Below are 16,472 nucleotides of genomic sequence, written 5' to 3'. Positions count from 1 at the left end.
ATATATAGAGTTTGTGCGTATTTATATATATTATTTATTTCACATTTTATTAACAACTGCTTATACGTTTTGTATCGTGATATATATATATATATATATAAATTAATTGGAATATACACCTGTCCTAAACGTCGTACATGAAAGAAAGGAAAACAACGCCCTGCGTACAAAGGTATCAAAAGCTATTACATCTATCGCAATCGAGTTTACAATTAATACAGTTACCTCCGTAGACGTATGAACAGCATTGACGTTTGTTCGGAAATAATGAGCGTTGTATGTCTGACAAAAGCGCAAATAATATTCGGACTCGAAATACGTCTAATTTCTATTCATACTTACGTAAATACCTTACTTGAAGTATAATATTGTACATAATCTTGAAAAATGTCTAGGAGTCAAATATATATTAATATATATTAATATACATTAATATATATATATGTATATAAATGTACGTATGCGTATGGATTATACAGTTTACCTAGATACTAGACAGATGTCAAAGAAACGTTCTCCCGCGATACGCGTTGTTGCAAAACTCCCATTATTATAAATTAGTTGAAATGTCACTTGTACTTCCAGTGTGATCAATCGTTGCGCCGAACAGTTGTGCGGAGACAATGTAAAATTATAGATCCTCGACGGTCGCTCAATTGATCAATGTGCTGATCATTCTGGAATACGAATCACAAGCAAAGGAGATTAGAGCCACTTATGAGAGATGCGGAGAGACACGAGAGATAAATAAACTCACCCGTACAAGTAGTAAAAAAACGACAGAAGATAAAATGCCAGTTTAATCCATCCCTCTCTGTGGTACATGGACAAGTCATAGGCATTCATTATGCTCGTAGGGTCGTAAAGGCCCGATTCGGTCATCAGGGGCCTGTTCATGTATCGCCACACATGATAGGCTATCAGCGGGACGTTGAGGAACAGCGAGAAGTATTGCTCACCGAACAGAAATAAAATACTGCTCAGGGCGTGCAGTATGTACTCGGGTAGAACGAGCTGAAATTGAGATGTGCAGTGATTAGACAATCGTCAACTATATACGGGTAATATCTCAGCGAGCAAAATGTTAGCGGTACTCTTAAACAGATTCTAGCAGAATACCATGGTATCAACTACAAACGGTGGTTTCCCAGTTTCACACGAGGGTCGGTTAACTTTTAATCTTAGATTAACTCACTCTTCGTCTCCCGAAGAGACTTGTGAAACTGGGCCTTTAAATCTGAGATCAGATTGCCGGTAAAAACTGAGAGAACAACCGTTGTAAAGTTTGCCCAGTTTTGTAGTCAATCTACAATTGCGTTCCGTTAATAGATTCGGTTACATTTCTGCCGGCGTTCCGCCGGCAAAATTTACAGCGGACGCTCTCCGCAAAATTCGTCCTCACCGAGTTCGGCTAACCAAGATTATTCGATACCCGATACACATGTCTTACCGGATTTAAGTTGTTGCACTGATCGATCGGATTCTTGTATCCAGTCTTCAACTCATCGAACGTGATCACCTGAAAAGTTCAATGTTAAAAGTTATTAATCGCACGACAACGTGTTTTAAGGTTATATCGCTGTTGGGTCGGCGCGCCCCGCGGACCCTCGTCGCCGTGAACGTCTCACGCGGGACACGTACGTGAAATATCGCGAAGAATATCAGAAACGCGTCGCTGATCAACGCCACGATGTACGAAAAAGCGGCCAGGTTGAACGCCATCCTGCATGTACGACAAGAGCCACCGACGAATCGCGACCCGAGTCCGCTGTCAAGTCCGTGATCACGTGATATATATAAGCTCGTATTATCCGATACGAAAATAAAAGTGACTTTTTATTCGCGTCCCGTCGCCGTCGATCAATCATTTGAATCGACGTTATGAATTGCAAATCAGATTTCATAATACTGTTTTTTTCCTTTTTTTAAACCTACCTAGACAGCCAATTTTTGTGCCGAAAGCAAATCTTGCCGGTGTCCAGGCTACTTTGTATGTTAACGGTTAACAGATATATAAACATGGTCCTAACAAGATCGTTTGACCAAATTAAATTTTGCCAACAGATCCTATTTCAATTTGTGAAACATAATCCTAATGCTGACGCCAATCGATGTCGATTTGCTGCAACATTCTGCTCGATTCTGCTGGCAAACTGTTACGACGCTAACATTTCGTTCCCTGGAATCGTTCCAAGAACAACAGGATCTTTCAACGTGCTTACAAACTCTCTTTTTCAATGGGCGATATAACTGACTCCTGAGAGAAACGTTTGAAGTATTTTATTGCTTTCGAAGGCAATATATAAAGGCAATATATATGCGTCCAGTCGTGCGAAGGATACGGCGGAACAATAATTATCTTCTTAAAAATCTACCTCTCGGTCGCTGTACAAGGTTTTGATACGCAGCAGGTTGTATGCGTTTCTACGAGAATAATTTTCAAACGGTCCTGGTGATATCCGAGTTGTAAGTATGATTGAGCAGATGCTGGGACTCCACTCTGGCCCTCGTTCCCTCGTGATCGTCCCACCTGGAGTTATAATTCGAGAGCACTTCCCTCTTGGGCCTCAACATGTGCCTGATGTTACCGTAATTCACGTCCATCTCCTTGAAGGCGTTCAACAGGAATATGGCGATTATAATTACGAGAAAGCCGCAGGAGGAACCTAAAATATTTTCCGCGCTCATCTTCGTCCATTCCTCGAACAAAATCGCGGACGCTATTATCACCAGAGTCGTGAAGAAGACGTAGTAAATTGGCGTCACGATCGACGTGTCGAACAGATCGAGCGATTTATTCAGATAATTCATCTGTATCGCGATGCAGAGGATAACGCTGAATATGAAGACCCACGTTAGCCAATTGGCGAAGGCGTTCTCACCGCCAGAGATGGTCTCCTTAAGCGCCAAGCCCAGACCCTTGCAGCTCATGACGGTCAACGAGCCGACGGACGAGCACAGACAAACGTATACCAGGATATTTTGCTTGCCGTACGCCGGGCCGAAGTGAAAGACGATCGACAAGGTGGACATTATTACGATTAAGACGTACAACGTGTAGCCCGGTTCTCTTATCTTGACAATCAGCTCGCTCAAACTGCTGACCTCTTCCTCTTTTGGGGAATGTAATACTATTATTGTGGAGCCTAAGATACATAACGAGCAACCCATCTAAAACAAAACAAAAAGGCAAATGCAGCATTATCGTTGCAGAATGTATACCGTAAGTTACTTTCGACATTTAATATTTTCGCCCATGAAAACATTTTTTACCTTTCCCAATAGATTCAGTTTTTCGTTGAGATATCTAGAGGCTAATACTGCTGATACTAGAACGCTTAAGGCTCCCAATGGCGTTACGAGCGACGCCGGGGCGAATGCGTACGCAACAAAGTTCGCCGCTTCCCCTATGCCCACTGCAACATTTATTTCGGAATGTTTTTATGTAAGTGTAAGAAATTGACTGACGCATGGAGCCTTTTTGAGATTCACACGTACTGGATAAAAGGCCAGCCCACCATATCCATTCTTTCAAATAGCCGAAACCACCGGACGACGCGCGCAGTCCTCCATACTTTTGCAGCTGGATCAAAGCCTTCTTTTTTATGATAAAACTGGCACCTAGAAATTAGGAGAAATAATTAAATTTCTTCTCATATTTGCTAAATTTTCTTCTCCCTAATATTTGGCTCTTTTTTTTGTAAAAGCAAGATAAGTAATGGTCTTAATTAGATGAAGGATATTTGGATGTAAAATTCTGAATGAATCAACTTGTCCACGTCACTAACCTATAAAACCGCTGGAGCTAATTGCTAGTCCTAAACCTATGTAAAAATTTGTCGCATCGTAATGTACATCGTTGTTCGTCATTTCTGTGACAGAACTCATGACTCACTCCACCAAGCAGATATTGATTCCAATGATTCCCATTCAATTATACGTTTCCATTTTAGCCGCTTATATTTGACAGATTATCGAAATGACTATACAATTATTCACATGACGGTATCGATTGATAAAATATTTCTTACACATCTCTTGACGCAGCGTGACAACAACTGTCACTGCATGACTGCACTGCCGACAGTGCCGACCCGACCACAAAGCCACAAACCACAATTTCTGTCTTCGCCAGAACTGGCAAAAGTCGATCGATTAATCGATGTTCGATTAATGCTTGAAAACTCGAAATTTTTTTTGTTCAATCTCGTTAGATTTTAATTAATCGGCACAGAGTAGTGCAAATGATCGAATTTGTTGATTTTAAGATCAATACAATTTGCATTAATTTATAAGAATGAGGAAATTCAGAAGTTTATCGCAATTTTCCAGCATTAAATGTTTTTAGAATTGAGGAAAAGACAATTAAATATTACAAAACTTAAATATTATAAATATTATAAAACAGCCAATGTATTTGGTGTTAATTATGAACATATTTAATGCTGTAATATCTGCCTGCGTAACGAAAATTGAAATACATGAAGTAAAATATTGTTACAGATCAGAGAAACGATATGAAAATATTTATTACACAAAGATCCCGCCGTCGTGAGCAAATAAATATATTTATATATTACACTTTCACACTTACAGTACACAGTCGTTGGAAAATATATGCGAGTATACATGTGTATGTTCACTAATGTGTCTACGCGAATGTCTTTACAACAAATTATCTTATAATAAAGAGATTATCTTCACTGTGTATTTAGGTATAAGATTTTTCACTATGAAATTATTCTTTTCCTGTAAACCGATCGTTATTACATCACCGTTAACGTAACAAATAATTTTAGCTGTTGACGTTTAAAGTGCTCTTTCTCTACTCATATACAATTAAAATAAATTAAAATAAAATGTACTTCGTTTCACAGGAGAGAATAATCTCGATTTATGTCCGATGTGTGTGACAAAATAGAAGAACGGTTCAAGTTCAAGTGGCTTTTTCTGTAATGTTTAAATATCACGCGTCGACGTAACAGAACATGGATAGGCATGGATATTAATATTTTTTCCGCTTTCAGAAAAGAATTCGTTCGATCGTGATGGACAAAAATCGAGATTATTTTTTTACGGGAGAGCATAAGATATTTATAAATTTCCGCTTTAATCTCCTTTCGCACAATACACCGCTGTCGTAATTATTATTAAATTATATCGCACGATCATGCGATGCAATTTATCTTATAATTACATAGCTAATATAGTACTAAACGTAAAGATACAGAGCAATGTGGAATAAGCGTGTCCCTGTCGTACTGATAAGTGGTAAGTGCGCATCGAGAGTGATGACTATAATATATCACCATATACTCCGATATATGTGATATAACTATATATATCGTGTCGTATTATCGTAAATGTTCAAACAAGGAACAAGTTAATTACATCAAGTAGAATCGTCGTACCATTATCGACACGTGTGTATCTTAACTGTACGTACACAGTAGTAGCTGGCGACATGTTTAACATGCAATATAATAAATCAGAAGCACATGTTGCACAAACACAGCATTGCGCGTTGCGCTCGTTACTTCCCGGGGTTTTTGTTGTTCTTTCTTTTTTTATCTTTTTCTTCCTTTACACATGGGAGAATCTGATATATTCGGCGAGTGTTCGATTTCTTGTGTCTTTGGCACGCAAAAAATGGACTACCATGTATAAGGGTCATTTATGCGCTGGAATTTAAATTCCCGGCAAAAATAATTATTTATTATTAATTAATATTTTATTACGAGATCTCTAATTAATAAATTTTATAAACTAGTATTATCACGAAAATTTATTGAATTAATAAATAATTAATAAATTTGAGAGATAAACTAGTATTAATACGAAAATATATTAAAAATTCTCGACTTTATTTTAGTCAATAATAATAATTAAGAAATAAAAAAATTTTTCTCTGTTTCTTACTTTATTAATTAGTCTCAAATATTATTATAATATTTGTTCGAGAAACTCGATGAGCTAATTCATAAAGTGTAAAAAATATTAAAACATCTTAATTAAATTAATTAGTCGTTTTATAATAAGCGTCGGAATCATTTTCACGCGCCAATGGCACAAGAAATTCTGTGCCGCAGCGAAATTAACAATTATTATCACGAATATTCATCAAAAAATTACGAATTCTGATTAATCGGGAATTCGGTCTTTACACAAAACCCGATCTTCGCTCTTTCTCTATTCCTTTTTTTTTTAATCAACATTTCATATATAACGAAATCAGCGACATGTGACTAAGTGCACATATAACAGATGGTCCTCACTGTGAAGTGACACGCTATAAGAATGATTTCTCATACAAACGTGTGCGCGTGTATGTGTATAGAAAAATAATTTTGCATGTAAGAGGCTTTATTTTCCTAATAAAATTAAAGCCTTAGTAAGAGGTATGTAGAATTAATTCTCTTAAACAAGAAAATATTAATCGTCAAAATTATTGTCTTAAAAAATATATATAAATATTTTTAAATATTTTAAAAATATAAATATATCTTATATATATAATTTACCTTGTCATGAGTATTTCTGTTTATTTTTTTATTGAACAAAGTAATTAAAAAAACATTTCTTTAAGAGAATAATTTTACTTCTTATATAAAAAAAAAAAAATCTACATCTCGAATATTTTCTTTTTAATAAAATCGCTCATCCGCGCGTTATGTATTTTAGTTGTTATATACTGCACAAAAATCGGTGAGAAAAGCACATATAGACATACACGTGCGCACGAACGCACAAAATTGATAATAAAAACTCATATAATAAACATTTTATCGTAATCATTATTACATATAATAACGAACAAGAACGAATAGAATTGCACTAAATATTTTTATCTAGGCTAGCTATAGGAGAATCTATGCTGATCGATAATCAATTAATTTCGCATGGTTATATTATATCGAAGTCATACGTAATCTTAATGATTTAAATCTCGATAAAAATTAACAATATCAATAATAAAACGCAGGTCAAATAATAAAAATTTAATTAATAACAAAATAGCATCGATTAACTTACGAATATAATTTCTTTTCTTTATCATAGCATTTCTTTTAAAGCGATTCTTCCAAAATAATTGCCACAGATACATAATGCTACATGAAATGTAACTTGAAACAACTGAAATTTGAAAAAGAATTAATGCACTTTTTTTATTTTATTTAATAATTCGAGTTTAATTTTCGCAGGAAAAGCGATGTAAAACCATTTAATGGTAATTATGCAAAATTGTCAAAAAGAAAAAAAAAGATAAATGCGTTGAATTTTTAGTTTCCATTAACTTATTATAAAAAAATTTTCTAAACAATCTCCAAAAATGTTTATAAAACAAGTAAAAAGATAAGTTTTGGTTGCAGAGAAATCGAGATCAAATTAATGCATTAGTTCCGTAGTCTTTTCTTTTCTAAAAAGGTAGAAAAATAGATAACAATTAAATTTAAACCAGCATAATCTATCTCTATTACTCTTACATGAGTTATCCTCGATTATACACAGTACTAAAAAAAGAAACGCATTAATTTAATGATAGATATAATCGTATATCACCGTTAAAAAGAAAAAGATTCAAATTATTCATAGCTCTTGTGATAGAAAAATAAGACAACTTTCGTTCGAGTATATTATAAATGTATAAATATATATACGTGTATATGTGTATGTGTGTACGTATGTATGCATGTAAGTCCTCCTGAGGATTTATAAAGTGGAATCGATGAGACCCCGTCTATATATAAAAAAAAGAAAATCTTGCTTCCACTAAAACTGGAATTGTTTTCATCGCTCTTTGTTATTCCGTAAAAATAGAAAAAAAAAGAGACGATTTCAAATTGCTATTGCAACGATTTCCTAAAAAGGGTAACTGGACCTCCCCTCTCTCGAGACGGTCCTCAAAAGTCGAGTAAACTCCGGCAGAATTTTGGTAATTTTTAATATGTAATTCATCTAATTAATAAAATTGATGTTAATGTTGATAAATTGACGTAAGGATTATATTATTCCGTGCCTGTGGCGCAGAAATTTAATATAGATTAATTTCCTTATATAATAATTAAATAGGCATCAAATTTTATTAATTAAACATAAGCACGAGGTTCTCTTCGAGTTTCTTTTCGTGCGTTTCTAACACAAGAAGGATTGCCGATTCTTTTGAAAGAAAAATTTTAAAACAACGTATAAAGGGTACCGTCGTCGAGCTGAGACAGCGGTTTCGTTCTCCTTTCCATCTTCGGAATATAGAAATTCTATAAATATAACGTCCTTCAAAAGGAACGCGATTTCTTTTTTAGCACATGTATCTACAATATATGTATAAGCATATAATGTAATAATGTGTCGCTCTTATTATCATCGCAGAATGTAACCTTATCGATTAGGTCAAGCGCGATCAGCATTCTTTTCGAATGTATTATCCATTATATGTATATGTGATATCGTATCATCAATAGACAGTATACGAAATCTGCATATAATTAAATATGTTAATTAATATATTTCTCCTCATGCTCACATATGCCCCGCGGATGTTTATAAAACATTGACCGCGCGCGCGTGTTAAGCTAAATTTTAACAAATCCCGTAAAAATAAATATATATATATATATATATATATATATATATATATATCTCGTAAATTTCACTATCTCGACTATTCGCCTCTTCCTTAAATCGGAGAGAGGCAATAGGTCAATTCAAGAGATCAATCGAGAAAATTGATTAATTTGAAAATTAGCAATTATATTCATTTAATTCGATTTACGTAAACGATATGAATTACGTCATGTCTGGTATTCTTCCAGCTCATGTAGCTATTTACCCGAGTACCGAATTATCGCTTAATTTCAACTGTCGAGAACTGATGCCTAATGTGGCTAATAATTGTTATTCAGATTTAAAATTGTACAATTTTTACAATTTTTCATCACGTGATATTCTAATTAATGTGAAAAATACTCAAGAAAAGGTTTAGGTTCGCACGCCTGCGTGTACCATGTATATTCCCCGACCTTCACGGATTGAAGGAGTTCTATACTTACCCTCGATCAATATTAATTAGAGGAGATAGAATAGGAGATTGATTTCTGACATGTAAAAATACATGTTTCCAAAAGAGAAAGGAAAGCAGAGCTTGAGGGGAAAAAAGAAAAGAAAGGAGTTGGCGTCCTATTTATTCTTCGAGGTGACGGTGTCTTTCTCGCCTCCACTGGACCAATGTTTCTCTTGCTCGCGCAGCTCAAATTCCCATCGCAATTCTAGCTCGCGCATATCGTTCGCTAGTCCAGCCTCGTACGTATCTTCCTGCACTCACATCAATCAATCAATTAATTAATAAATCAATCATTCGTACTTCACAATCACGCTAAATTTTAACTTTTTTCTCATACTAGAATATTTATATAATTATATTTGTTCATACAAATAAAAAAACGTTATAAAATTGACCTAAAATTCTCAATAAAAATATAAATTTTCTTGCGCTTTTGTCATACAGAAATATGACTGATAAACGTGTAGAAATTAATTAAATTACAAAGTAAACTGGCATAGAGTGACCTACTTCTTCAGTTTTGTAATCCGTATTATACTCTTGATTTGAGAGCCAATCGTTAGGGGATTGCTGAATCCAAGGAATGGTGGTAGTGCCGGTACCACCACCGTACGGGTTGCTCCAGTTTCGTACATCTCTCTCCCTTTCTCTGATGCCCGCTTCGATCATTCGCAATTCCTGCGTCAGTCGCTCGCCCGCCGTGACGAAAGTAGTAGCGCCTTGCGTAGCCAACTGAACATGCGCATGTAGAATGTGAATTGAATATTTTCTTGCATTTCGCAGAATTCAAAACGTGACACATTACCTTTAAGTCATTGATTTTCTTCTCCAGATGTCTAAGTTGTTGCTTCACCTTCTGCGACTCCAAAATCAAACTGAAATATATAATGTATAAGATATAACATATAATATGTGTAATGTATATATTTATTATATCCTTTTATTTTTTATCATTAACAAAGATGAAAATTATAAACAAAAAAAATATATATATTACTTACTCTTTTGACATACACTCCGATCTCGAGAATTGTGACAGTGATTCTGGCGCAATAATATTGCGGCCAAGAGCGACGTAATTATCGCCAATGAAACCACTGTCACCGTCACCATTACCGAGGTTCGTTGACGTCACCGATTGTATTCCATTCACGCCAACCGCTGCGTATGCTGCAACAATAATTAATACCAATTCAATAACACTATATCATATGTATATTTTATCTATAAAAAAAATTCTATAAAAAATACAAATATTTAAAGAGATAAATTACATGCAAAATCCACTTATATCTTATATAGAAAAAATTATTCATAGATAAATGAAATTTCTAAAATATAATATAGTCATATATATGCAATGATTTAGATATATATATTATTTCTGTTGACATATGCTTATCGATAAAAATAATACTTCGCACTCACGTTGATTGCCATAGTACCAGGAGGTTACAGAGTTTGGAGTTCTGAATGCAGTAGACAGCGCGGGAATAGGAGTAGGTTCAATGCCCTCGTTGTAAAGATGTTGCAGAGCTCCGTTGTAGGGAGATCTAGTATTATTTTATTATTATTACATTATAGAATAAATCTAATAAAATTATAATTATAAAAAGTTATAAAAATTATAGATATTATTAGATCAATAGAATATATTATTTATTATCACCTTATCAGTGTTTTCGATAGTCTTGAGATAGGTCCCTGTTTGCTAACCGGCGGCAAGGTCGCGGGAGATACGTCTAACGGGGTCATAAAGGGACCGTCATCATCAAGAAGATGCGAAGCTGACGAGGGTGGTGGCGGAGATGGATCCGTCCCAGATGAACAGCGAAAGTTATTCGCTGCGGTCCATATCGAGTAATTGTTGGGTGTAGTCAATAAGTCACTCTCCTGCTGAAGATCATAATTCTAAGGAAAAATATATAATACATGTACAAAATCTTTTATTTTAATATGTGCAAAACATCCAAATGTAAAGAAAAATAATATGATGATAGGATATGTGTGTATTTTACCGTTTTTATTTGTGGCGATATTAATTGTTGCTGCTGCTGCTGCTGCTTGCCGACGATCATTTCTAGCTGATTCAGAATCTCCATCCTGCGTTGCAACAACATCGCCAACATAGTTTTTGCCACGGCCGTTCGCTGTTGCAAAGTTATTTTCATTGTTATTATTATATTATTATTATATTAAAATTATATTAAAACTACCGTTTATACAATCAACTGCCAATTACATTAATAATGCATATTATTAAAATTATATAATAAAGTTTTGTAGTTATCAATATTGAAATTAATATAGCCTATTCATGATATATAAACTCGGTTTTAAATTTTTAGATTTCTTTCATTCCAGCTTGTAAATTTATTATTGTGTCTTTTAAGCCTGCTCTTTAATTTTCGAATCTACGGAACGAGCAAAGAAATTTTTTTTTACTCTAATATAAATCTATGTTTCTATTACTATTTATATTAATTTCTTATAAAATTTTAAATTTTGGCAAATTATTGATTGTAAGAAGGTAAGCAGTTTTCTCTCCAACTTTTTTGTCATTTGTCGTTACTTGATTTGCCGGTACAATTTGTGGAGTGTCCCACATCCCCAGATTCGTTGCGGTTGTCAACGAAGGTCCGTAGTCGACAGTGGGAACGGGTCCCGGTGGCATTATGTAATGCCCGGAACAATGGACACCAGGAGGCCCTCCACTGTCCATCATAGTTCCTCCCTTTACAGAGCACAGACTGAGGTGCGGTAAGTTTTGCGGGGGTGTAAGCGGCAGCATATAGGTCGATGTTAATGAGTCAATCAAGTTATTTTCCAAGTTGACTGGAACGGGCGTTGAATGTTGCACTACCGCTGTAACAATTAAGATAAAATCATATAATGAAGATAATTGTTCTATTTAAGTACATTTAAATAAAGGGTGCTTTACTTGGGCATTTAAAACATCTTTTATTACTATTAAGAATATAAACAAATTCTCAAATCAAAGTTGTTGCAAAAGAGATATCTTTATAGTCAGTATATTATTTTATCATTTATCATATAAATATTCACTATACTTACTATTATCTCTATCGTGTGCTTTGGCGGAATAAGTCGTTAAATCACCGTTTTGCTTGTTGAAAATTTTGTTATTCTTCTCACCCTTCGATTCTGACTGATTTGAATTCGCCCTGACACTCAACTTACGATTCTTCGATCTGTACCTATGCAAAAAAAAAAGATTGAACTAACAAAGGCCTTATTTAAAAAAATATTATGTATGTATGTATATATATATATATATATATATATATATATATATATATATATATATATAATGTAACCAAACCATTGTATGTAAACAAACCGTTGTAGCAACGAAATAGTTAAATATAATTTGATACTTGTGAAAAAATTACTTGAAAAATCATTACCATTATTTCCAAAATATAATACAACTGATAATAAAAATTGCTATTTTTTATAATCCATAGATAAATAGATATATAAAATAAAACTATATAAAATAAACTCACTTGTCGAGCTCGCTGTCGCTGTGAGCGAAGGTACAATTGTTGGATCGTGGGCAAGTGCCGCGCAGAGCTAGGTCTCTGCACATGCTGACTTTGTATTTACCGGTCGCCGAACCCGGACACGAGGGAGGTCCGCCACCTCCGCTATCCTGCGCCGCCGATTTCCGATTGCTGCCACACGTCCCACCACTTCCATGCTGTCGAACAAAGTCCACCAAAGTAGCAACCACTATTCTTACAGCTTCTAGGGCCGCCCGACATTCGGCCAAGCTCGGTGGTTCTGTCTCTAAAAATAATAAAAATTATTATAAAAGTATGCAAGTAAAAAATAATAATTAATAAAAATACATTCAAGATTCTAAGTGTTCGAGGAGCTTTAACAGTTAATAAGTTTAAAGAATTAAAAAACGTTTACATACACATTCATACACAACAGCGCATACCTGGACTGGGATCAATGGCAGCTAACAGTTCCAGCTGAGGCCTGAGACCGCTCAGTTGTCCAGGATCGGGAGTACGTTGCAACGCTATTACGAGCTCTTGGACACTCTGAGCGAACGACTGTGGTGTTTGCAATTTATCAATGATACTTTGCATATGAGATTTGTGAGCGGTATCGCCGTAGAGCAGCGCTGACCATTGGTCAGGAGCGATACGTAAACCCGCCTCCGTGGCTATCTGCACAATCTGTGCGTCATGCTCCCGTCTTAGAGCCTCATAAGTGCGAAACTCCTCCTTCAATTGCATCAGTGACGAGTCACCCTCACGCTTTGATACCTAATATAACGTAATAGGAAATAATGACAATAAACGTATAGCAAAATATTTTCTCTACAGTATTTGATCGAGAGAATTTGAATACGCTTCACGAACCACTGTATATTTACCTTAAAACAGCTTGCCCGATATAAAAGTTGCACCACGTGTCCAATACTGGTCTTACTAGCTTGAGGAAAATGTGGTTCCAGACGCTGCACCACAAACATCACCAACACTTTACGCGATAGAGCAGAGCCATCCTCCAGAGCCAATAGTACAAGCTTAAGAACCTCTTCTTGCATCGCTAAAAACAGTAATAACAAGAATACACAAAGACAATTATAGAAATAAAAATCCCAAGAGAAATTTTAGGAAATAAAATATAAAATATTTTATATTTTATTGATAATTATTTATCTCTTTGAGGCTTTATCTCGATTCTTCCATATGCAAAATAGATAAAAATATATAAAGAAAAATTAATTTAAAAAACAAATGCAATTCACAAATGGATTATCGGAGCTGTAAGAGAAATAATGCTATATTATGAAGTTCTTTTCCTCCTTCTATCGTTTCCCTTATCCATTGTAAGGCACGGCCTATTCAAAAATGCATGATTCATCTTGTATAAATAAAACTTACCTGGTCCAAGGAATTGACAGCCACGAGCACGCACGGCCGCCCAAAGATTCGCGCTGAGTTGCTGAGGGTTCTGATGCTGCAGTATAAGCTCCGTGACGGTGCGCTCACCGAGACTACGAGCGGCACGCAGCGCGCGTGCCCTACCTTCTGGTTCTACTAGTTGACAGCCTAATAACGTCACTAGTTTCCGTTGCATGGGCCGTGACACCAATCCCCCGCCCCCGGTCCCGATACCTATATATGTCAAATACATTTTATAAATATATACAATGTAAACATCGCGATAATCCATATACATGCATATATATATATATTTTTAAATACTATATAATTTGTATGTAATAAAATAAAATAATTTTAGCAAACTCTACTACAGTACAAAACATTGTATGCAATATAATACAATATTACATCATGTAATTATTTGCATTATCATTTCTTGCGCGGACTTTAGTCCAATCTGTGTCATCTTTCTCAATGTTCTATATTTAATATTTTAAAAGTGACACATATACCGCACATACCCGCAGAGTTAGTAATCTGACATGGTTTGAGATAAAGGGCGAGCTCTTCAATACAGCTCTTAGCCCTCAGATAGTTAGCATGTTGGTCGACCGGTAGAAGTTTCTGATAATTCTGCTGCTGGTTAGATGCAGATGCTGATGAGGCAACGGTGGGAATTGGATTGCCCAGCAGTTGTAACAATGCTTCATTTACAGGTAGTTTCTCGATGTCGGTGTTGATAATGCTCTGCGAGAAAGAGGAAGAAAGTAATTAAATAGCAAAGGCACATATATATGGAGGAGTTAAAGCCATAGTGATTAAGTCACTTTTTTTAACCTATCGAGTTAAGTTCATAGATGGAGTCTACACATGCAGATATGTTGAAAAAAGTGGTAAAAAAACATTGATTTACACCACTATGGCTTTAACCCCTCCATATATACTTCACATACATGCACACGTATACAAACACAGAAATATATGTATTTTTCATACGTATATCATCAATGTATATTTCTGTGACGTATTATTATCATATTCAAATACCTATCGTTACCTGATCAAAAGGGCACTGCTTGCGGTGTAGATTAGCCAAGCAAGCACGACACATAGTGTGGCCGCAACCAAGCGATATGGGACCTCGCACGGCCACATCAAAGTCATGGCAGCAAATCGGACACGACAGGAATTCGGTCCACTGTGGTGCCTGTATCGGCATTCTACGAGACAGTAGAAAAAGATACAAAATTAGATAAAAATCAAAATGAAAAAAAGACCGTAGTTATTTAAATCTATTTTTTATCAATCAAATATTTACAGAATTTAAAAAGATATTGTAATATTTTCATGCCCTTGTTACTTTTTTTTAACAATTTATATTCCACTGCGAATATTTCAAGCAGACTATAATTTCATTAATGATTTAAATTTTGATAGAATAAACAGAAAGTCTGCTCATCCAAGCATACATTTTTACGTTGTTAAAAATGTTGTAACTAATAATTAATTAACAATAAAAAAATAAGAAGATACAAAACACGCATATAACTTTTAATTGGTTCATTGTAAAATATATATCTTAATTCTTTCTTTCCTAATTATATATAAAGTTTATTGAGCGAGGAAAATACAAAATTTTAGATAAACTGTAGATAAGGTAGAAATTACGGAGTAATCTACAGAAAACGCAGAAATCGCAGAAAATTTTGGAAAACGCATTCCAAAAACATGAAAAATTAGGTACGAAATGCAGAGAAGGTGGAAAATGTAAGGATACAAAAAACGGAATTGAAGAAAGGCAAGCCCCAGCCCGCAGCAGCATCCCGCTTCGCATAACCATATTTCACCGAGGTCTACGGATAAGGAGATCGACGGACACGAGATCGTGACGCAGCGAGGTCGTCGCGTCGATCGTCGATTAAAGACAGTCATTATTGCGACGTTGTACGAAATGGGAGATCACGGAGATGTCAGACGTGGGGAAACTCGGCCAGGACATGCCTGTACTGCGACGTGCCTGACGCGACCGTGTCAGGTCGAAATTCAGGATCCCCGGGATACCCAACGACGACAGATCGATCGTGGAAAAGAGAGGAAAAAAAATACGAAATCACCGCACCAGGATTCACCACCCACCTCGTTATAACCCTCGCAAAACATCACATCGATCACACTTTTTGCGCATCACGCCTCTCGCGCAGTTTTACGCGATTCGCACGACCGACGACCGACCGACGACAGTCTCCTATTATACTATAGGGTGACTATAGGCGACTATACATATATAGATTACGCGTGTATACGACCGCGGCGACGACGACGACGGTCGACGTTGGTCGACGTCACGCAAGGCTCTCCCCAAGGAAGTCCGCTCGCTGTGGATCACGGCTCGATCTCGATTCTCGATCCCGCCGCCTCGTCGATGTCGATCGCGCGCGCGATCTAAAATCCCTAATCCCTAGTTCCTCAGGGTGACCATTACA

At 35.7% G+C, this 16,472-nt stretch overlaps 3 protein-coding genes and 1 long non-coding RNA gene across 6 annotated transcripts; 1 reads left to right on the top strand and 3 right to left on the bottom strand.

Annotated features, from left to right (window-relative positions):
* Positions 1-10: 10 nt before the first annotated feature.
* Cni (protein cornichon) lies at positions 11-1,849 on the bottom strand. 2 transcript variants are annotated; one of them, XR_013259123.1, is made up of 5 exons: positions 1,642-1,849; positions 1,451-1,519; positions 758-1,014; positions 485-677; positions 11-391 (listed from the first exon to the last, which is right to left on the bottom strand). XR_013259123.1 is itself a non-coding variant. In XM_077420358.1 (4 exons), exons 1-4 carry the CDS (start codon positions 1,720-1,722, stop codon positions 653-655), a joined length of 432 nt encoding a protein of 143 aa, XP_077276484.1. In that variant the 5' UTR covers positions 1,723-1,849; the 3' UTR covers positions 11-652. The 2 variants fall into 2 exon arrangements, 1 of the variants encoding a protein (XP_077276484.1); XM_077420358.1 differs by having other exon boundaries at positions 11-677.
* On the top strand, positions 1,850-4,590 carry LOC143905162 (uncharacterized). The gene is made up of 3 exons (XR_013259124.1): positions 1,850-1,990; positions 2,065-3,223; positions 4,504-4,590. It is a non-coding gene; the product is annotated as an uncharacterized LOC143905162 (long non-coding RNA).
* Positions 2,266-4,108, bottom strand: Spict (magnesium transporter spict). Its single transcript, XM_077420357.1, has 4 exons — positions 3,789-4,108; positions 3,499-3,621; positions 3,274-3,416; positions 2,266-3,171 (listed from the first exon to the last, which is right to left on the bottom strand). The coding sequence occupies exons 1-4, from the start codon at positions 3,886-3,888 to the stop codon at positions 2,440-2,442; spliced, it is 1,098 nt and encodes a 365-aa protein (XP_077276483.1). The 5' UTR covers positions 3,889-4,108; the 3' UTR covers positions 2,266-2,439.
* Positions 4,550-16,415, bottom strand: Roq (RING finger and CCCH-type zinc finger domain-containing protein roquin). 2 transcript variants are annotated; one of them, XM_077420351.1, is made up of 16 exons: positions 16,126-16,415; positions 15,047-15,209; positions 14,511-14,736; positions 13,987-14,220; positions 13,473-13,648; positions 13,029-13,362; positions 12,589-12,871; positions 12,134-12,276; positions 11,631-11,923; positions 11,077-11,208; positions 10,728-10,969; positions 10,487-10,611; positions 10,060-10,228; positions 9,864-9,933; positions 9,569-9,790; positions 4,550-9,309 (listed from the first exon to the last, which is right to left on the bottom strand). In XM_077420351.1, exons 2-16 carry the CDS (start codon positions 15,206-15,208, stop codon positions 9,175-9,177), a joined length of 2,946 nt encoding a protein of 981 aa, XP_077276477.1. In that variant the 5' UTR covers position 15,209; positions 16,126-16,415; the 3' UTR covers positions 4,550-9,174. The 2 variants fall into 2 exon arrangements, with proteins under 2 accessions (XP_077276477.1, XP_077276478.1); XM_077420352.1 differs by having other exon boundaries at positions 16,296-16,396.
* Between the last annotated feature and the right edge of the window lie 57 nt (positions 16,416-16,472).

This window comes from Temnothorax americanus, unplaced genomic scaffold (assembly GCF_048541705.1).
Source record: "Temnothorax americanus isolate GAGA-0224 unplaced genomic scaffold, ASM4854170v1 Scaffold6, whole genome shotgun sequence".
Taxonomy (NCBI): domain Eukaryota; kingdom Metazoa; phylum Arthropoda; class Insecta; order Hymenoptera; family Formicidae; genus Temnothorax; species Temnothorax americanus.
The sequence above is the reverse complement of the archived record's forward strand: the minus strand, read 5'-3'. Positions and strand labels throughout refer to the sequence as shown.